This window comes from Schistocerca serialis, chromosome 9, assembly GCF_023864345.2.
Source record: "Schistocerca serialis cubense isolate TAMUIC-IGC-003099 chromosome 9, iqSchSeri2.2, whole genome shotgun sequence".
Taxonomy (NCBI): Eukaryota; Metazoa; Arthropoda; class Insecta; order Orthoptera; family Acrididae; genus Schistocerca; species Schistocerca serialis.
The window spans coordinates 125,013,963-125,037,825 of record NC_064646.1 but is presented as its reverse complement, the minus strand read 5'-3'; the positions used below and the strand labels follow the sequence as shown (position 1 = coordinate 125,037,825).

At 41.9% G+C, this 23,863-nt stretch overlaps 1 protein-coding gene across 1 annotated transcript in view; it reads left to right on the top strand.

The window, feature by feature from the left end:
* The window catches only part of LOC126418643 (DNA polymerase interacting tetratricopeptide repeat-containing, protein of 47 kDa), an 80,633-nt gene that overhangs the window by 46,012 nt on the left and 10,758 nt on the right, over positions 1 to 23,863 (top strand). The window contains exon 6 of the mRNA XM_050085503.1: positions 16,889 to 17,048. Within this exon, the coding sequence (XP_049941460.1) occupies positions 16,889 to 17,048 (160 nt within the window). The remainder of the gene's footprint in view (positions 1 to 16,888; positions 17,049 to 23,863) is intronic.

Genomic DNA, 23,863 nt, shown 5'->3' with positions numbered 1-23,863 from the left:
AGGTATAATATGACCACCAGCTGGTAAGCATCCAGAAAGGGGCCTGCAAAATTGAGGTGGACTCGCTCCCATAGCTGTGAGGTTTTTGGCCATGGAGGGTAACACTACTGCTGGGTGGCTTGGTCATCTGCACATTTAGAACAAAGAGTAATTAAATGTTCAATCTCACGATTGATCCCTGCCCAGTAGACATCTGGGTGGGCCAACGTCTTCTTTTGTCTCCCAGTGACCATGATGCTGGAGACAAAGGATGTGTCACGCCTGAGGCATGCCACAGTGACCACATTCAATACAGCATGTTCTATGGATAACAAAATAACACCATCAGCGAAAGTCAGTCTAACACACAGTACAAAATAGTTATGAACGGGATACGAGCATACCACATAGACGATGCGGAAGCCAGTAAGTAGGAACCCACCCACCGACCATTGAGATTTATAATTTAGATAGAAACAAAAAGTAATTTAGATAGAAACAAAAAGCATCATCCTGGTCAAAGCTGGATTCGTGACCCGTAGAAAGGCAGGAGAGGGCATCAACATTCGAGTGCTGAGCCTTCGGGCTAAAGTGGATCGTGATGTGGTAACAGCTGAGGAACAGAGCTCACCTTTAAAGTCTGTGTGCCATCTTGTCCAGCAGATGTGCCACAGGGCTAAAGAGAGAAGCTAAAGGTTCATGGTTCTTGACGATGTGAAACTTGACGCTGTAAATAAACACAAAAAACTTCTTGATTGCGTAAATAATTGGCTTCTCAGAATTAATCAGCCAGGAAGTTTCAATTGCCTTCTCAGTTTGTCAGTAATTTTTCTGTTCAGAGTTGAACATCTTCAAGGCAAAAACAATGGACTATTCCAAACTGTCTGTACTATGATGAGACAGCATGGCTCCCACACTGTACTGTGATGTGTCAGTAGCCTCAAGAAGCTGGTACGTGTCCAGGCATGGGGTGGAACGCAGACCATCTTTTAACTTCTGGGATCCTTCTTCCCATTCACACATCCAAACAAATTATGCGCCTTTCGTGAGCAGGAGATTGAAAGGACATGCTACAGTAGCTGCTTGCAGCAAGAACTTGTGGTAGTATGCGACTTTACCTAAAAATGCCTGGAGCTCCTTTAGTTGGATGTGGGAGGGCCTCAGCAGCCACAATATGACTGTTGGCTGTACCCCTATGGTTAGAAATGATACATCTGAGGTATTCAGTAGAGGATTGGAAGAAATCGGAGTTATCAGAATTGCACTTGAAACCCTCATCACGTAAGCTGTAAAACGGAAGCTGAAGGTTGCAAAGATGGTCCTTGGTTGTGGGACCCAAGACAACTATGTCATCAAGATAGTTGATATAACAAGCAATTCATTGTGTGAGTTGCTCCAAATAACATTGAAAAAGCACTGAAGTGCTAGGAACTCCAAAAACCAACCAGTTGTACCAGTGGAGGCCATATAGCATATTTGAGAACAAGAAGCCGACATGACTCTTCTTCTAGTGGCAACTGTGAAAGTTCTTCAGACAAATTTAGTTTTGAAAAATACTTTCCCTGACAGTTTTATCATAAGTTCTTCAAGGGAGTGAATGAGCTATGTATTGAACACAGACTGTGATTTGACCACTCCCTTGAAATTGCCACAAAGACAGAACTTGCCTTTTGGTTTCTCAATAATCACTAACTTCATAGCCTATTTGCTGGACAACATGGGTTCCATGACTCCCAAGAATGTCAGCTTATCTACTTATTCTTTTACTTTATTACAAAGTGCCAGGGGCACAGGCCAGACATGAAAAAAAGGAGGTTGTGCAGTGGGTTTGAGAGTGATGTGCACCGCGTACACTGTGGTCATGCCAAGTCTTGGGGAAAAAAAGGACAAAAAATTCCTTGCAGAGGTCATCCAATTCTTAAGAGGGCAGGAGGTCTGACATTGAATTTACCGTATCAGTGACTGTGAAATGGAATGCCATGGAAGCATCTAAACCACAAAAAAGTTTCCATAAAGGCACTGTCCACCACAAGATATAACAAAGAGCGCACTGCTATCTTGTACGTCACCAAGCGAGGTGGTGCAGTGGTTAGCACACTGGACTCACATTCGAGGGGAAAACAGCTCAAACTCACATCCAGCCATCCTGATTTATGTTTACGTAATTTCTCTAAATTGATTCAGGCAAATGCCAGGATGGTTCCCTTGAAAGGGTATGGCCGACTTCCTTTCCCATCCTTCCCTAATCAAATGGGACCAATGACCTCGCTATTTGGTCCCCTCTTCCAAATCAACCAACCAACCTTGTATGTGATCTCTGCCATAAACTGCCCCAGAATGGGAAATTGTTACCAATTATAACTGGCAGGACAGTGGGAAGTAGGAGACAGCGGAGGGGTGCCGAGGTGTAGGCAAGTGTTCCAGTTCAGAAGTGATGCCACTCTGCCTATACCCATCTGTGGTTGAAGAGGTGTGCCGGTGATACTTACATTGATGAACAGTTTGTTAGAAACAATTGCAAAGTTGTCATACACATGGCTAATGATGCTAATGACCATAATTTTAGGGTTGGAAGTCACAGCCAGAGTTGACAGAGAGTTCCACACCATTGCTACATGTCATTCTTTCGACAATGATGGCAAGAAGTCCAATGGTGAGGGCAGGCTGGTCAGTTGTGTTGAACAAAACAAGCGGGGCGAGAGGACAAGGGCTTTCGGAAGTTTGTCCACCATAGCCAATTGCACGCGGAGCATGGCAGCTGGGAATTTTGTACGGCTGCAACTTCTGCTTCTGAAGGCATGCTGGAACATGAGTATCTGCTGTCATCTAAGTTGATAGCAGCCACATCAGCCCCAGAATCTAACTGATGGCCTGTGGACCAGGAAACTTCAACTGCTTGTGCTATCTAAGTACTTTTTTTTTTTTTTTTTTTTTTTTTTTTTTTTTTTTTTTTTTTTTTTTTTTTTTTTTGAGAAGGTGGACCTCTTTCATTTCTGTATGTGATCACAAAATTGTTAGTTCCTTAGGCTATCAGTTTCGGTCAATGATGACCATTCCTTAAAACAGTTCTGAAGCTGGTCATTGCTGATGAGACTGGGTAGTATAAGGACATAAAATTTTTTTATCAGAGACGGAAATAAGAGAAGTTTATTCTACACTTTCTGGATCACTGTTCTATTCACGATTGTGTCACAGCTTGTACAATCTAATTATAGTGTCTCGAACCATTGTGTCTGCGTAAGGTCTCAAACCATTGTGTCTGCATAAGATTCTTGGACAGTAATGAAATTATACTTGCGACTTAAGCTTTGCAACTTCACAGCCCATGCCTGATAAGATTGATGATGTTGTTTTCTACATTGATAAAACTCCACTCATGCAGAAATCACAAGAGTACAGGGCATGTCCAGAAAGTAAAGCGTCACAGTTTTTTTGTGATGTGACTACAAATTGCAGAGTGGTCAGACAGGATGGGTAGGGTGGGGGCCCTAAGCTTTCCACTGGTGGGTCACTTAGTTGCAACTGTGCTTTTGAATGGTTGGGGAAGCTTCTTCCTTGTACCTATATGTAGCAGTCGCGTCGAAATTATGATGAAGAAATCTTTAGAGCAACACTATGCAATGAAATTTTGAGTGAAGCTCAACAAAATGCCACTGGAAACTTTTGGAATGCTTAAAGAAGTCCTTGGGAGTGATTGCTGTTCCAGGTTTCAGTCGAATTGTTGACACCAGATGTTTAGAGAAAATCGGGATGAGGTCACTGACAATGCCCTTGTGGGGTGCACTTCAGCATTGCGAACAGACGACCACGTGACTTGTGTTCACCAGTTACTGAATACAGTCCGTTGAATGAGTGTTGGCTTGATGCCGGAAACTTTGGATCTGCTGAAACAATTGTTCATGAGATTGCACCAGAAGACTTAGCCATACGGAAGATCTGTGCAAAACTTGTGTCCAGACTTTTGACTGATGTGCAAAAGCAACACAGAGTGGAAGTGTTTGAAGAACTTAGTCATCACTGAATCACAGGGTCACCCATGTCTGAAAGGAGTTCTGTGCAGTGTAGAAATTGCACCACAATAATGCACCGGCTCACACCGCCTTTGTTGTCACAGTCTGCCTGACCCATATTTGTGTGACAATGGTGCCACAACTGCCATACAGTCCTGAAATGGCCCCCGCAGATTTCTATTTGTTTCCTCTGTTGAAAAGGGACCTCAAAGGAAAGCATCTTAATCGGTGAACAGTGTGCTACTTCGACAGCTTTCTTGAAGAGCTTCCTGGGGGTAGGGGGGGGGGGGGAGGAAGAAGGAGGCAAGTGACCCATTTCATCAAATTACACCCACACAGGATCATTAAATGAGGCTTAACTTGCACAACAAGTGGTATATTTGGGAAGAGATCCCTGACAGAAAGAGAACTTTAAGGGAGTCTAGAAGGCCACGGCGTGCTGCTGTAAGTGTTTCTCATTCAGTCACAGTCTTCAGCAGCTTTGTCATACACGAGAAAATGTGGCGGATAGGCCAGAAAATTTTGAGGCCGCATTAAAAGGCCTGTCAAAACACTCCAACATGGCTGCTGCTGCATTTCTAACTGCCTCTGGTTTTCCAGCTGTTGCTGCAGTGAATGCTGAAAAGCAACCTCCGGGGATGTGCCTGTCAACATTGCAACTATGTCGCCAATTGTTAAGTAACACAGTCAAACAAGTACACGTAGAATATCCAAGTCACTTTAATGAGAATACTGATTCTAAGTGTCACATAAAGCCTGTGTACATAGCTAGGCTGGTCCAAACAAGTAACAAATGTTCTGAGAGCAGAGTCAAGTGAGCATACAAATGAAGCATAATAAAATGAGGAAGAGAACCCTCCATAATAGATAGGTTACTGATCTGCTGTATGCGGGCTGCACTTGCCAATTTTGGTGTGATGATGCCATTGCTGTTTGACCATGCTGCTGGCTGGTAGCTGGACCTGTGTCGCCAGGTGCCAGTGCAAGCGAGTTGAATCAAAAAAAGATGAACCAGTCCCCCACATCTTGTTATGTTCACAGCCAGTGTGAGGCCAGTGTGGTAGATGTGGTAACATAGGGTTACCACAGTAGCTACTCACTTGTAACTGATAGATGTTTGGTTCATAAGCAGGATTGTTTTTCGTTTCCTACTTAATTTCTCAAATTTTTGCATGTTGTTTTGTTTATGTAAATTATTGGTTTCAATTAGTGGATTTCATTCTGTGTGTTAAAATATTAGAGTGTGAAAACATGACAAATTACTATTTGTATTTTTAGTGTGTTTGAAAAAGTGTTTGGCATGATAATGTCAGAATAACAATTTTGTTCAAAGAATAATGATATTATTATGCCAACATTATCACGGCAAACACTATTGGAACTTCGATTTTACATTCTCCGATTTTACATTTTTCTCAATTCTACACTGTAAATTCGTAGCCTCTTTGAAAAACCTGTAAGATCAATGCTAAAAATTCTAATTTCTTACTAAAAGTTTCACTTGACTTCATCCTGTTTTCTTCCCATCGACATTTGGTGTGTCTGAACAAGTAATAAGTGACAAAAAAGACAAATGTTTCACAGCAGGGGTGATGGCAGAGTAAAGGAAATATTTTAGGCTGTTGTGGAGAGGGGAGACATGAGAGAGGAAATGGTGATGTGATCCATGAGCGGTGTTGCCAGCACAACTTGCGACATTTAACTCCACCACACAGCTATGATACAACTACTGCTAGGTTGCAGCAGTAATGGAAAAACAAAACAGTTGACGTGAAGTGATCCAGACCAAGTCAATATGTGACGAAAGGGCCCATGCAGCATCTTTTCTTGTGCCATCCTTTTGCATGTATATCCAATGTATTCAACAACAGTATCAATTATCAACCTTTTAAATTCAAATACTGAGTCTCGAAGAATACGCTTGGTCACAATAGAGGAAACATTGCCCATTTCCAGCTAGTGAACTCTTATCGGCTGGCGACTTCTTAGTCACCCAATAGCTATTGCAGCCATCACACTACACTAATGCACATAAAATGAGCTTTCCTACAGGATGTGCGGAGAGGGGATATGGCCCTTCAGTGACCAGAGTGCAGGGAGGGGTGAAACCATTTTGTGAAGTGCTGAAAATACACTTTTCGTGCAGATGATGTGCTATGACAGAGATGTTATACAGAAAGAGAACAAAGGTTTGGCATAGCACATTTTACATACTTTCGTCTTCAGATCTGACACAATAAAATTGCAACAACTATATACACTACTCTCATATTAACTTTGCACCACACGCGCACACCACACACTGTAGATCATAAAGTCTGGCAGCAGTGATAGAGGGCATGAAGCAAAACTGTAGCACCTGAGTTTTCTTTCAAATTTACATTTGCTCAGTGTATATAAATCCACTGGGCTGACTTCTAATAAGGTTGTAACATCATTTGGGGAAGTAAACTCATTTTTCCACATGTCTGTCTCTCTCGTCAAACCTAAAATAACACATTAACAGTGTTGAGCACACAAAGTGCGGCTCATAAGAAAAGCATTAAACAATAATAGTAGTAGTAACAAAATTTGTCATTAAGCAGTTGTCTGCATTTATGTTGAAGGATTAACTACTTGGCTGCTGTGATGTTTTTGGTTTAATTCAACGTGTTGATCAATTTTTGTTTTTTCTGTGAGTGCACAAAGTAATGCATGTCTTGAATGAATAATTTGTGATTGTAGCATGTTGGAAAATAACTTGTTCGCCTTTTATCGAGATACTAATTCCAATTTTTTGATGAGTTCTTACTTGCTGTTACAACTGATTAAATCCGTTACCACAAATTATTGTATGAACATTGTATTGTACATTTAATTTCCTTCACTTCAACAGATTTTATACAAAGTATTGGAGAAGATTCTGATTTTTAATGACGTATGCCAAAACCATGTATTTTTTCTTTTTTTTTTTGGTGGGGGGGGGGGGGGTGTTAACATTTTCCATCATTCTGCTTTTTCCTAGATTTTGCATTTTTTAAGTCTGGACCTCACAAAAACATAAAATAGGTATTTCACTGTAGTAATCTGTCACCCCCTTCTCAGTTGCATACTCAGTTTAGGACTCAACTAATCTTGCTGGAAATTGAATTTCACTACCAGATCTTGTTCTTCTTCTTGGTTTTTCACCTTCTGTAGAGACAAACACCAGTGTTGAGTTGCTGAGGTTCTTTTGTATGAATAGTGTTTCTTTTGCTTTGTGAGAATATTGTATAGGCACAGATGATTCATGTACTGCTCCAGTTGTGACACAGATTGGGGTAACATTGAATCCCTTTTTGTGCTATACTCTTGAAAAAAATCACCTAGTATCCTGATTTCCGCTATTGTAGGATTAGTGTTTTCTGTAATTAAGTATCGAAGACCAAAAAGGATCATGGGTATTGCTTGAGTCCATTTAGCCGTTGCATGGACACGGATGGCTGGTTTAAGTGTCTGATGAAGGCTTTCAATTTTTCGATTTGATTGAGGATGGTATGCTGTAGTTTGGGTTTTATGACAACCACATATTTTTAATGGTGCTTGGAATAGCTCTGAGTTAAACTTTCTTTCACAATCGGTCACTATTTGGTATCATGTTCCAAATCTAGTGATCCAACAATTAAAAAAGTGCTCATGCCACTGCTTCCAGTTTTATATCTCGAAGAGATACTACTTCTGTCCAAATTGTAACTCTATCAGTGCATGTTAAACAATAAGTATATTCATCCAAAGGGGACACTGGTCATATCAGCTCAAGATGAATTATTTAGAATCATTAATCATTACAGGGAAACTGTCATAATTCCACAAGAACATGTCATGATGATTCATTTTGTGACAAGCAATACATGATTTAGCCCAATTTCTGACATTCTTTTTTGTATTGGTCTAGACAGACCTTGACTTGAATTTTTAGAGTTGTTTTAATGCTCAGATGACCCAAATTGTGATAGTGTTAGAAAATGGGATACATAATGCTCCAGGAATATAAGAGCAAATATATTGTGTTGACATATCACATGTTAATTGTTTTCCTCCATGTGCCAATTACTGTTCTAATTTAAGTGATATGTATGACAGCTGGACGGTAGTTGATAAAGCTCTTTGTCATCTTCTTGTGCCTGAGGTATATTTTCATAGTTAATTTGAACTAATAATTCAAGCCTTGATAAGCTATCAGCAGCAACATTTTCTTTACCTGATATGTGTCGCAGCTCTGTAGTAAACTGTGAAATATACTGGAGATAACGTAATTGGATGGGCATTGCTGTCTAATTGTTTTGCTTGAATGCCTATATTAGAGAAGCATGGTTGGTATAAATAATGAAGTCTCTTCCTGCTAACAGATATTTGAAATATCTGACAGTCGTGTATACACTAAGCATCTCTCTGTCAGACGTGGAATACTTCTTTTGTGCTGTTGTGAACCTTTTTGAAAAATAATCTAATTGGTCTTCACTGTCCATCTTGCCACTGTTGCAGTGCAGCACCTGCCACAAAATCTGATGTGTACAGAAACAATGCAAGTTGATTGTGCAACCAAGGAAACGTCAAAAGTGTAGCATTTGCAAGATCTTCCTTGCATTTTTAGGACTGCAATTGCTTCTTTTGTCCAGTCAATGCATCTTTTGTCATTTTTAGTTGTACCTTTCAAGTAATCATTCAGGAAAGCTTGATTTTCACCAGCATGTTTCAAACGCCGGCGATAAAAATTGATGATCCCTATGAATGCCCTAAGTTTGCAAACTGTTTCAGGTTGATTCTGATGCTATTAAAATATCCAAATATGGGAAACAGAAATGTGGTTCTCTTACAGCGTCATGTATAAACGTCAGAAATGTGCTAGGTGCATTACGAAGTCTGAAGGAAATATAATTAAACTCATAAAGACCAGAAGCTGTAATAATAGCTGACTTTGGTTTATCCTTTTCAGCTAATGGAATTTGATAATATCTTTTTGTTTTGAAGGATAAAGTTTATATCATCAACTCTTGGAATCGGATGTGGTCCAGGAGAGTCCTGTCATTCAGATGGTGATAATCTCCACAACTCACCACTGGCCATTTGGCTTCAAAATTAAGTGTAGTGGACTAGCCCATTGTAATTTCAACGGATGTAGAATACCAGTATCTAACAGAAACTGAAATTCCTTTTTAACAATTTGCAGTTTATATTCATCTAATCTATGAGCCTTACTGTATTCTGGTGGACCACTAGACTTAATAATGTAATGCTGAACTTCGTGCTTCAACACCTTTGGTACTATGGATGGTTTTGTTAGTTCAGGAAATTTCTCCAACAGGTTAAAAAACTGGCATGTTGCATAGAGTGAGCTTACTGAGTAGCATTCACATTTGGTTACTTCTGCTGAAATGTTTAATCTGGTAATGTTGTCTATCAACTTTTTATTTTTGAGATCAGTGAGTAAACCATAATGATGAAGATATTCACCCACAATATACCTCGTAATATGTCTGCTACAGTGAATGGCCATGCAAAATTGTGTTTGAGCCCTAAATCAGTGATTAACAGCATGGAACTGTAAGTTTTTATCTCTGAACCATTTGCAGCACAAAGACTGAAGTTGAACTTTCTTGTCTTTTAAAACTGGTATAACAGACAAATCTGTACTGCTATTTACCAGAAAATATCTTTCACTATTCCAGTCGTTAAGAAACAGTCAATATTGACAGCTTGAGTTGGTTATTGGCATAGAACACTCAGCCACTGTTTTATTTACTGTTTCTGATTTTCCTTGTTGGGCCACTGAGAAGGCTGAACATATTTTTCAGGTTTACAGCGTGTTCAAAATTTAAAATGATAATAGCAGTATTTTCCATTTTTTGTTGACTTTTGCTCTGCTTCTACTTCTTCCATGCGATCTGTGACTACTTGGTTTCCGAAGCTTTATTTATCTCATTTTCCAATTCTTCAATTCGTAACAGAAGCTCATGGACTGACATGGATGACAATGTTGACAGAATGGAGTAAACTGATGCAATTCGGATCTCTTCAACAGAGTGCATTTTGATCACACGATCTGCCATTTAAGCAATCTTGTCCACTGTTTCGTAGGATACAAGTAAAATACTTCAAATGCTACTAGGAAGTTTGTCAAGTCAAAGATTTTCAGGATCTTGTCCAACACATTATTACCAGCATAGCTAGCCTTTGTATCACCCATTTCTAAACCACTCAAAAGTTTTTTTATTTGATGCTCTTCACTTTCTTTAAATATAGTCAAAAGTCATTCTTTTGTGAGAGAATATTTCTTATCTTGTCATTTGTAATTAGATCACAGATATTTACAACAAATTATGGCTCTAGCTGAGTGAACAAATAGTTAAATTTAGTCACGTCAGGTAGCTATACCAGCAATCATAAATTGCACTTCAACTTGACAAAACCAGATGTCTAGCTTTTCTGTCCAAACAGTGATAGCTTGATCTTTACCTTACCAATTTCCAGTTTGCATTCAGAATTATTACCTTCAGGTCCATTTACCGTTGATGCTATGCATATGTCAGCGTCTCGCCAATCATGTCGGGGTCACCAATTGTTGCTCTTTACATTCATTAAGGACTCAGTTTAACTAGATTTTTCAATTTATTTTATTTTATTATTATGCCCACCAAAAAACTTCCATTACAATCACCAGGGAATAAAACCTTTCTGCTTTTTTTTTCTGGGCCTTAAGACAATTATAAGAATGATCACATCAATATGAAAAGGATGTCAGAAAGTGGGCTAAAACATGTATTGCTTGTCAGAAAATGAATTATCATAACATGTTCAAACGCCATTATAACAATTTCCCTGTATTGATGAATGCTTTAAAATAGTTCACCTTGGTCTGATAGGACCAGTGCCTCCTTTGAATGAATATACACATGCATTGATAGAGTTACAGATCGAACAGAAGTAGCACCTCTTAGAGACTTACAAGTGAAAGCAATAGCACAAGCACTTTTCAATTGTGCGACCGACCATGGAAGACATTTTAACTGAGATCTATTCCAAGTGCTATGAAAAATATGTGGTTCTAATCAAACCCAGACTACGATATATCATCCTCAATCAAACAGAAAAATTGAAAGATTTCATCGGTCACATAAAGCAGCCATTCATGCCCATGCAACTGCTAAATGGACTCTAGTAACACCTGTGATTCTTTTTGGTCTGCGGTGCTCAATTAGAGAAAACACTAATGCTACAATTGCGGAAATGGTTAATTGCTCGCCCATCAGGATACCAGGTGATATTTTTCAAGAGTGTGGCACAAAAAGGGATTCAGTCTTACCCCAATTTGTGTCACAACTGGTGCATTATATGAATTGTCTGAAACCTATACTGTTGTAACCTTTAATCACCAATAATTGCGTGGATATGTAAACACACTCACTTAGAAACAATAGCTCGTTACATGATAACAACTCAGTATCTCTTATTCGACTGCCGTGCTGTGACATGTGGCCGGCGCCGTTCGTAGCTAGGTGGCGCTCCCGCACTCAGCCGAGTTGCGGAGCGCCTCTATCGCCATTTGCGCGTACTGTCGTGGCGGCACTGTTAAATGTCATGACACTGTCAAATGTCGTGGCACTGTCAAAACACTTTTCCCCCCTTGAAAAAAAAACACTCACTTCCTTGGAGACATGGACAGTCCGGAGACATCCATGGCCTCTTGTGAGGCCCCGAGAAGATCCTGCGGAGAGACACGAGAGTATGGTCGAAAATGTCCAGGACGGAAGCTCGTGTGTGGAACGTGCCTCCTGGACGAGATGATGGGTGAAAACTCCGGAGCAGCATCCATAGGTGTCGTGGACCTGGGGGTGTGCTCCAGCGAGATGGGTCCCGGAGAAGGCGGCGTCGCGGCTGGAGCCGGTTCCAGCGTACTCGGAAGCGGTAGCGACGTCGGCTGCATCAACACGTATGGTAGATCGGCAGCAGCTCGGGCTGGTGGAGGCGAAGGAAGGGGCAGTGGCACCGGCGTGGCCACCACTCGTGGGCGCATCTGGTCATAATGGCGAACAACCATGCCGTCGTCCGTACGTATTTCACAAAGCCGGCGGCCGCGAAGAGCCTTGACCACCTCTGGAATCCATTTAGGGCGAGATCCATACCCTCGTGCCCACACGTCGGCACCCACTGAGTATTTTCCCGCGCTAGGGGACACAGCACAAGGCCTGACAGGGTGAAGCAGGTGCAGTAGAGTGCGTGGTTGGCGGCCATGCAAGAGTTCAGCAGGGCTGCGATCACCCAGAGGCGTGAAGCAATAAGAACTCAGAAGTTGCAGCAGAGCGTCATCTGTGGAAAAATCACTAAGGAATTTTTTCATCTGGCTTTTGAAAGTGCGGACAAGGCGCTCGACCTCCCCATTCGATTGCGGATGGAAGGGCGGTGCTGTAATATGATGAATCCCTTGTCCAGTACAAAAATCACGGAAGGCCTGCAAAGAGAACTGAGGGCCATTGTCCGTGACGATCATGGACGGAAGACCTTCTAGCGCAAAGATTTTGGACAAAGCCAGCGTCGTCGCCGCAGTGGTGGGTGACGGACATCAAACAACAAACGGAAACTTCGAGAAGGCGTCAATCAACAGTAGCCAATAAGTACCGAGGAAGGGGTCGGCAAATTCAGCATTCACCCGTTCCCATGGCTGCGCTGGATCAGACCACGGAGAGGGCATTGTACGAGGTGCAGCGAGTTGTTGAGCACACTGACCACACGCAGCAACCATGTGGGCGATGTCCGAATCAATACTGGGCCAATAAACGTGCCTGCGGGCCAGGGACTTAGTCCGAGAAATATCCCAATGGCCTTCATGCAACAGTTTGAGAACATCTTTGCGAAGAGAGGCTGGCACCACGACCCGTGGAGAGGCGCCATCCATGGCCAGAAGAACAACACCATCACGAACAGACAGACGAAGGCGCAAGGCATGGTAGTTGCGAAGGGGATCCGATGCCCAGCCCTTGGTCCTGCCGGCCAACCTCGTTGAACAAAACCGATCACCTGACACAGGACCGGGTCCCGCGCAGTAGCCGACGTGACCTGCGAACCTGTAAGTGGAAAACCCTCGACCACATGACGTTCTTCCTCATCAATGTGGAAACAGAGTAGTTCATCACAATCGAAAACCGGCTCGGCGTCCATCGGCAATCGCGACAATGCGTCAGCGTTGGCGTGCTGGGCCGTGGGGCGATAGTGAATCTCATAGTGAAAAGGAGACAAGTATAAGGCCCAACGTTGCAGGCAGTGAGCTGCCTTATCCGGAAGTGACGCTGATGGGCTGAACAGAGAGACCAGCGGCTTGTGGTCGGTGATGAGGTGAAACTTAGAACCATACAAAAAAACGCTGAACTTTTTTAGGGCATAAATGATAGCGAGCGCCTCCTTTTCGATTTGAGAGTAACGCCGTTGCGCTTCGTTGAGGATCGTGGAAGCATAGGCAATGGGTCGTTCCAACCCATCCTCATACCGATGGGCGAGAACAGCCCCTAGGCCATACTGTGATGCGTCAGTCGCCAGAACCAAGTGCTGACCCAGACGGAATGTGGCAAGACAAGGCGCCGACTGCAAATGAGCCTTCAGGCGGACAAAAGCCTGCTCACACTCGTCGGACCAACAGAAAGAAACGTTTTTGCGTAACAGTTGATGCAGAGGATGAGCTACCGCCGCCATGGATGGAATGAATTTGTGATAATAAGCAATCTTGCCTAGAAACGCCTGAAGTTCTTTGACCGTAGACGGCCGGGGTAGAGCGTTAATGGCCGCAACATGCTGACGTAGAGGACGTATACCCCCACGGGACAAGTGGAAACCAAGATACACAATGGAGGGTTGGAAGAACTGCGACTTGTCCAGATTGCACCTCAACCCAGCCGAATGCAAAACCCGAAATAGTGAACGCAAATTGCGAAGGTGCTCCTCAGTGGAGGCCCCCGTGACAATAATGTCATCCAGATAGTTTATGCAGCCGGGAACAGAAGCCGTGAGCTGTTTCAAAAACCACTGAAAAATGCCCGGCGCGCTAGCGACACCAAATGGTAACCGCTGGTACTGATACAACCCACAAGGAGTGTTGATGACGAGAAATTCCTTGGAAGAAGCATCCAACGGCAACTGATGGTACGCCTCCGATAAGTCAAGTTTGGAAAAGAAGTGGCCCGCAGCGAGCTTGGTAAATAACTCCTCAGGACGGGGAAGAGGATAAGTGTCAATGAGGCTCTGAGCGTTGACAGTGGCTTTAAAATCACCACACAATCGCAGACTCCCGTTTGTCTTAGAAACCACCACGATTGGCGATGCCCATTCGCTGGAGGTAACAGGAAGGAGAATCCCTGAAGCTGTTAACCTGTCTATCTCAGCCTTGACAGGTGCACGCAACGCCACCGGAATAGGGCGTGCCCGGAAAAACTTAGGGCGAGCTGTAGGTTTAAGAGTAATGTGGGCTTCAAAATCCTTGGCACGACCCAGACCAACAGAGAACACGGACGAAAATTCAGAACACCCATCCAGCTGTTGATACGGAATATCCTCAGATATGAGGTGCACATCATCATCAACGGAGAACCCGAACAACTGGAAAGCATCATAGCCGAACAGGTTTTCAGTGCCCGCATGATCCACCACATAAAACGTGAGGGGCCTAACAACAGACTTGTAGGCAGTGGAAGCATCAAACTGGCCAATGATAGGAATTTTCTGTTTATTATAAGTTCTCAGATTTCGCGTAACTGGAGACAAGGGAGGGGAGCCCAACTCCAAATACGTGCGGGAATTAATGAGAGTTACTGCAGAGCCAGTGTCCACTTGTATGCGAATGTCTTTATCCAGAACACGAACAGTAACAAACAACTTATTTGTTTGAGAAAGCACACAGTTAACATCCATGTCCGATGCCTCGTCCTCGTCGACGGGAACTTTAGGGGACTGACACACAGAAGCAATGTGGCCTTTTTTCCTACATGAATTACACGTGGCCCAACGTTTTGGACACGCGGCCCTGTCATTCTGTACGAAACAACGTGGACAAGAAGGAAGTGCGGAACGAACCTGCTTCTGTGGTTGCTGTTTTCGCTGCGAGCTTTGCGGCCCAACGCGACATTGTTGACGCGAGTGAACCGCCGCCACATCGTCGTTCTCCTGTGAAACAGGCAAATTGTCCATGTCGAAAGTTGACTGTACAGCGCCTACATCACACCGGGCGTCTATTTGCGCGCCAGCAGAGTGAGACTTTTCAGAGGATTGAGTGATTCTTAGAACTTCCGACAACGACGGGTTTGGCAGTTGTAAGGCATGTTGCCGAACTTCTTTATCAGGAGCAAGCCGTAGAATAGCATCCCTAACCATTGAATCAGCATAAGACTCATGATGAGTGTCTGTGACAAACTGACATTTCCTACTCAGACCATGTAGTTCCGCCGCCCAAGCCCGGTAAGATTGATGGGGCTGTTTATGACACCGGTAGAACGCCACGCGGGCGGCAACGACGTGGGTGTTTTTTCGGTAATAGTTAGACAATAAGCCACACATTTCTTGGAAGGACAGAGAGGCAGGTTCCTGCAGAGGGGCTAACTGAGATAGCAGCTGATAGATCCGTGGGGAAATCCAAGATAGAAATAACGACTTACACATAGGAGTGTCGACAACGCCGAAAGCCAAGAAGTGTTGCCGCAAACGCTTCTCATAATCCTCCCAATCTTCAGCGGCCTCGTCATACGGAGGGAATGGAGGCGGAGAAGAGGAAGACAGATGATGAGTAAGCGACGTCAACAACGCCTGAATAGCAGCCGTCAGTTGTGTTTGTTGTTCAATGTGCGCTTGCATAAGCTGTTCCATGTCTGCCCCGTCACGAACACACAAATCCACAACGCAGTGAAAATATCCGACCTCGTCGCCAAAAAGTGTTGTAACCTTTAATCACCAATAATTGTGTGGATATTTAAACACACTCAATTAGAAACAATAGCTCATTACATGATAACAACTCAGTATCTCTTATTCGACTGCTGTGCCGTGACATGCGGCCGGCGCCGTTCGTAGCTAGGTGGCGCTCCTGCGCTCAGCCGAGTTGCGGAGCGCCTCTATCGCCGTTTGCGCGTTCTGTCGTGGCGGCACTGTTAAATGTCGTGGCACTGTCACAACATATACAATATCCCCACAAAGCAAAAGAAACACCATTCAAACACAAGGACCTCAGAGACTCCATATGAAAGCCCAAATGAAGTGATTGAAAGCAACCCAAAATTTTTTGAAGACCAGATAAAGAATATTTCCATTGATCGATTAGAAGCTGTCTAAGTGATGAATGAGAATAATAAACACCCTGAACACAATTCAGTGAAAAACCAAGTAGAACACCAAGATCTGGTTGTGGAATTCGATCTTGATCAAGATTAGTCGAAGTCCTAAACTGACTATGCTACTGAGAAGGGGTGATGTGGGAACATGACAAATTACTATTTGTATTTTAATGTATTTGAAATATGTCTGCAATGATAATGTTGGCATAATAATATTTTTATTATTTTTTGGAATAAAACAAAAAAAGAAGTTTGTTATACCATGGTGATTGTAATTAAATTTACTTGGTTTGTGCAATAAGAAAATAAATTAAATTGAAAAGTCTGATTAAATTGAGTCCTTAATGAATGTAAAGACCAAAAAGAGCTATGTTTCAGAAATGTTTCAAGTTATGTAAGGAAATGTGAGGAAATTGATGCAGCTGTAATAGATGGACAACAATCTTCCGACCAGACACTTATTTATTTATTTATTTATTTTGTAAGGCAATTCTTATCTTTGTTTATTTATGTATGACATTTAAAGAACATACACTGGCAAATTTTAATACAAATATTCCTTTGCACACACAGGTGGTCCTGAGATTAAACTGAAACTGCTTCAGCCAATAAGTCCACATGGGGTACAGAAACGTGTGCATCTAAGTGAAGGCCGGCTGGTCTGGCCTGTTATTCTACTTTATCCTGAATATGAGACATCAGATTACATTCAGGAGTTTCCTGAAGACTGTAGGTAAGACTGTCAGCCAATTTCCTCCCATCAAAGTAAATGCAGCAAATTAAATATTAACTTCAATGAAATAATAATAATAATAATAAGGTGCAATTCAGTTGTAAACATCAATAGAAAACGTGGGTTCTAGTCAGCCACAGTCATAAAATAGGCCAAATGGAAAGGCATTCTGGTTCCTAATATGAAATTATCAGCATTTTTATTGAAAATTGTCTTCCTATTAGCTACTAAAAATTGTGTTTTACCAGCACGAAACATGGAGATTGCCAAGATAGGGTGTCTTGTGTGACTCATTGATACAGATAGCCATATTGTGCAACTTCAGTGGAAGGGTACAGGATAAATTCAAGGGATCAGGAATATATAAACTTGAATGTCAAAGTTGTGATGCAGTATATGTGGGCATGACATACAGGAATTTTAAAACACAGTACAAAGAACGTATCAGGTGTTGGAAGTACGAAACAAACCATACCACATTTGCAGAACATTTAAAACACCATAACCATCATCCTACAAACATGGGACAAGAAATGAAAACAATGAGAATAAACAACCATCACAAATACCATACACAAATGCAAGAAAATTTCCACATTTAGAAAATGATTGCTGAAAACAAACTTGATAAATGAGCAAACACACATCAGTACAGGCTCCCTACTACACTTGATAAAAGAAATGATTAGATAGAATCGTCCCTCTCTCACAAGCAGCTGGAAACAAAATAGCTTACCAAAATAAACATTATTTCATGCACATGCACATACAAACAGATCACAGGTACTTCAAAAATTACAATCAAAAGTTGGCAATAACATTCAATCTTTGGCAATAACATCGAACAATCGGCAACACAAACCTAAACATTGCACCAAACCAAGTATTCAGTTCCTAGTGCTGTGAAATGTGGAAAAAAAACCCAAGTGACAATTATAAGAAGAGGAATGGTAGCAAAAATGGAACAGAAACGTAATATGTAAAAAATTGTCCATGCGACCTGCAAGTCAAATTTAAAGTATTACTACATCATAGCAAAGACCAACCACCAGAACTGTTTATAACCTATAGGTATATTGCCCCAAAATGTAAACTAAATAGTAAAATATTTACATATTCCAGGCCACTGAATAAAGGCGAAACACGTATGGCACAAAAATTGTGTTTCATTCAGTTGTAGTCAGACGGTCCAAAAAGTAAAAATTATCTATATACTCTAATATTATATAAGACTGAGGAAGACAGGACTACAAAAGTTGAAGAGTACAGGAGTTTGTCTATGCTATTATGAACAGCATAGTGAGAATTTTACAGTAGCCAAGAAAGACATGAAGCTAACTTCACTATAGTAATACAAGTTTATATGCCAACTAGCTCTGCAGATGATGAAGAGATCGAAAGAATGTATGATAAGATTTTATTTATATACTCGAGTCAGAAGCCACACAAAACTTTTACATTACATGACTGTACAATGTATAATTTGCATAATTTACAGTTTATAGTGAAACCTCTAGTTTACATTTTCAAAATTGAGGAAAATGTTAACCCCCCTCTAAAATACGAGCAAAAACATATATACTTGGCATACACGATTAAAAATTGCAATCATTTCCAATGTGTTGTATAAAATCTGCGACATATAATTGGTAAAGAAAATGTTGTTGCTGATAGCTTATCAAAGCTTTAATAATTAGTTCCAATTAATTATGAAGTATAGCTCAGGCACAAGAAGATGATGAGGAGCTTCATCAACAACTGTCCAGCTGTCGTGTATATCACTGAAATTAAAACATCACTTGACACATGGAGGAAAACAATTGTGATATGGTATGTCAACACAATGTATGGTTTGTTTACTGGCTGTCATGCATCGTCGCTGATTGGGCTCAGCTGAGTGTGTGCGCCGCTTCCCTACTCCCTCATTCTTACTGCTTGTGCCCTTCCTACCACATCCCTCAGTTTGCAGTCTGTGCTGCCACCACTTCTTGCTGCTAGCCTAGCAGTGCCGACGAGAGGCAGGGAAGTGTGAGGAGTGGTTTGTTTGAATCTGATTCTCAGAGATCATTGACACGGCCGCTGGAGACTGCGGTCAAGTGTGTGTTAGATGTGTCAGAGTGATTGTGTGAATGTGAATGTGCTCTCATTTTCTGGCAAAGGCTGTAGCCGAAAATTTAGTTGTAAGAATGACATTGTCTTTTCAGCATGCCTGTCTGCGGCTCAGTAATCATCTTTACAGTGAGTTGCTACCTACCCTCATTAGCATTGATTCTCAAAGTATTTGCACAAGATATCTGTTGCATGGATTGATCACTGCAGTCTTGTTTCATCAATAAGGTGCCTGTTACACGTGAATAGCTGGCCACACGAGTGAATTTCCATGATGGGCCAAAATCGCAGGCCATTTATGTGGGTCTCTCTGACATATCAGGTGTGCTGATCTGAAGCCCACCATTTCCCACTAATGTACATGTCCTGCCCTTCGGATCTGGTCTCATTGATCTGCCCACAGGCTAGGTCTGTTTGTGTGGCATGATGTGGCGGATACTTGCGGTTTATCCATGGACCCAGGACAGAGATGGTCCTTGGCAGGTCAGAGGCCTTAGGTGATGTATTTCAGGGGTTGTGACTGTCTCACCGCAAGTAACATTGTACAGTGCGGCGTTTTATAGACATTGTATTAACTATAGTACATTTGGGCACTTTGAATTAGTTTATATATTAGAAAGTATGGATGATAAGAAAAAGGAAGTTGTGGCAGTCGCTGGCAGTTTGTACACTACGTTCTCATATTTCTCGAAAGAAAAAATCTCAATACCTGTAAAATAATACACATAACACAGTGGGTAATAACCAACAATAACAGACATAGTAGAACCAATATTTTATCAGCTGTCACTATAGCGTTGGTTTACACAATTCTTCCCTACCTTGTTAATTTCATTCAAGAGGCCTACTTTTTTCTGAGTTTATTTCTGAAATCAATGAAGGTATTTTAAATCTGTTTTGTGACTCCAAGGAAATGCATATTTTTGTCACCAAATGTATTTCGTTTTATTAAAATAAAATAACAACAGTGGTCTTAATGAAACACACATACCATTTAGCTTGCTTTCTCCATCTAAAAACAGGTCATTACAAAAAATGTTGATGTTAGTACTTACGATTTTTGCTCACAAGAGGGTTGGGGGGGGGGGGGGGGGGGGAGGTTACAGAAGTCTTTACTTACCATTGAGATCTCAAATTCTAAAACTTGTCTCGAAATTAGGGAAATATATAGGAATTTCACTTGGGGAAACTTGTGGCAACACTGCTGCAGCATTTAGATGTCCTATTTTCCAACACTGTCACAATTTGGGTCATCTGGGCTTTAAGACAACACTAAAAATGATTATGTCTAGGCATGTTGGGGCCAATATGAGAAAGAATGTCAGAAATCGGGCTTAAACATGTATTACTTGTCAGAAAAATGAATTATCACGACATGTTCAAGTGCCATTATGACAGTTTCCCTGTAATTATGAACACTTCAACACCATACCAAATAGTGACCAACCGCGGAAGACAGTTTAACTCAGAGCTGTTCCAAGCACTATCAAAAATATGTGGTTGTCATCAAACCCAAACTACAGCATATCATCCTCAATCAAATAGAAAAATTGAAAGATTTCATCAGACACTTAAACCAGCCATCTGTGTCCCTGCAACGGCTGAATGGACTCAAGCAATACCCATGATCCTTTTTGGTCTTCGGTGCTCAATTACAGAAAACACTAATCCTATAATTGTGGTAATTTTTTATAGCTGCCCATCAGGACACCAGGAGATTTTTTTTTCAGGAGTATGGCACAAAAAGGGATTCAGTCTTACCCCAATTTATGTCACAACTGAAGCAGTACATGAATCATCTGTACCTGTACAGTGTCCCCACAGAGCAAAAGAAACACCACTCACACAAAAGGACCTCAGCAACTCAACACCCACTCAACATAGGTGTTTGTCTCTACAGAAGGTGAAAAACCAAGAACAACAAGATCTGGTAGTGAAATTTGATTTCCAGCAAAATTAGTTGAAGTCCTAAACTGACCGTGCAACTGAGAAGGGGGTGATGTGGGAACATGACAGATTACTACAGTGAAATCCCTATGTGATGTTTTTGTTGGTCGAGACTTAAAAAAACACAAAATTGAGGAAAATGCAGAATCAAGGAAAATGTTAACCTCCCCCCCCTCCACCAAAAATATGAACAAAAACACAACGGTCGCAGGTTTGAATCATGCCTCGGGCATGGATGTGTGTGATGTCCTTAGGTTAGTTAGGTTTAAGTAGTTCTAAGTTCTAGGGGACTGATGACCTAAGATGTTAAGTCCCATAGTGCTCATAGCCATTTTTTGAAAAACACATGTACTTGGCATGTGTGATTAAAAATCACAATCCTCTCCAATTCTTTTTATAAAATCTGTCTAAGTGAAGGAAATTAAATGTACAATAAAGTGTTTATACAATAACTTGTGGTAATGGATTTCATCAGTTATTTAAAAAAAATCGCAGATGTATAACAGCAAGCAAAAACTAAAAAAAAATTGAAATTAATATCTGGATTCAAGATAATTGAGCTATTTTCTGACATTCTATGATCACAAATTGTACATTCAAAACACGTGTTTTTGAGATCTCATCCTTCTTGTTTGCCCAGAAAAAAACAAAAATTGATGAATATGTTGAACAAACCAAAAATAGCTAAGTGTTTAAATCTTGATCATAAATGCAGACATCTGTTTAATGACAAATTTTCTTATCCTTGCTGTTAGTGTTTAATGCTTTTCTTATGAGCCACACTTTGTATGCCCACCACTGTTAAAGTGTTATTTTAGGCTTGATGAGAGAAACAGACATGCGGAAAAACGAGTTTACTTCCCCAACCTTATTAGAAGTCAGCTCAGTGGATTTCTGTACACTGTGTGAAATGTAAATTTTAAAGAACACTCAGGTGCTACAGTTTTTCTTCATGCCCTCTATCACTGCTTCCAGTCTATATGATCTACAATGTGTGATGTGAGTGGTGCAAAGTACAGGGTGACAGTTATTGAACCACATAAAAAAAATACAAATTAGCTACAACACTTTATTCACACTTTATTCAATATGTAATCAACCCTACAGATATTCGGATTTAAGTCATAACATGTTCGATATGCCTGCCACCAGTTGTGGTGATGTGGCACAAATGCATAGCGAAAGTGCTGGCAGGTCGATAGACACACAAACAAACACAAACATACACACAAAATTCGAGCTTTCGCAACCTAAGGTTGCTTCATCAGGAAAGAGGGAAGGAGAGGGAAAGATGAAAGGATGTGGGTTTTAAGGGAGAGGGTAAGGAGTCATTCCAATCCCGGAAGTGGAAAGACTTACCTTAGGGGGAAAAAAGGACAGGTATACACTCGCACACACACACACACACACACACACACACACACACACACACACACACTCATATATTCATCCGCCCATACACAGACACAAGCAGACATTTGTAAAGGCAAAGAGTTTGGGCAGAGATGTCAGTCGAGGCGGAAGTACAGAGGCAAAGATGTTGTTGAAAGACAGGTGAGGTATGAGCAGCGGCAAATTGAAATTAGCGGAGATTGAGGCCTGGCGGATAACGAGAAGAGAGGATATATTGAAGGGCAAGTTCCCATCTCTGGAGTTCTGATGGGTTGGTGTTAGTGGGAAGTATCCAGATAACCCGGACGGTGTAACACTGTGCCAAGATGTGCTGGCCGTGCACCAAGGCATGTTTAGCCACAGGCTGATCCTCATTACCAACAAACACTGTCTGCCTGTGTCCATTCATGCGAATGGACAGTTTGTTGCTGGTCACTCCCACATAGAAAGCTTCACAGTGTAGGCAGGTCAGTTGGTAAATCACGTGGGTGCTTTCACACGTGGCTCTGCCTTTGATCGTGTACACCTTCCGGGTTACAGGACTGGAGTAGTTGGTGGTGGGAGGGTGCATGGGACAGGTTTTACACCGGGGGCGGTTACAAGGGTAGGAGCCAGAGGGTAGGGAAGGTGGTTTGGGGATTTCATAGGGATGAACTAAGAGGTTACGAAGGTTAGGTGGACGGCAGAAAGACACTTGGTGGAGTGGGGAGGATTTCATGAAGGATGGATCTCATTTCAGGGCAGGATTTGAGGAAGTCGTATCCCTGCTGGAGAGCCACATTCAGAGTCTGATCCAGTCCCGGAAACTATCCTGTCACAAGTGGGGCACTTTTGGGGTTCTTCTATGGGAGGTTCTGGGTTTGAGGAGATGAGGAAGTGGCTCTGGTTATTTGCTTCTGTACCAGGTCGGGAGGGTAGTTGCGGGATGCGAAAGCTGTTTTCAGGTTGGTTCAGGGATTCCGGACTGGAGCAGATTCGTTTGCCACGAAGACCTAGGCTGTAGGGAAGGGACCGTTTGATGTGGAATGGGTGGCAGCTGTCATAATGGAGGTACTGTTGCTTGTTGGTGGGTTTGATGTGGACGGACATGTGAAGCTGGCCATTGGACAGGTGGAGGTGTGTGTGTGCGAGTGTTACCTGTCCTTTTTTCCCCCTAAGGTAAGTCTTTCCGCTCCCGGGATTGGAATGACTCCTTACCCTCTCCCTTAAAACCCACATCCTTTCGTCTTTCCCTCTCCTTCCCTCTTTCCTGATGAAGCAACCATTTGTTGCGAAAGCTTGAATTTTGTTAATATGAGATTAGTGTATATAGTTGTTGCAATTTTATTGTGTCAGATTTGGAGACGAAAGTATGTAAAATGTGCTAT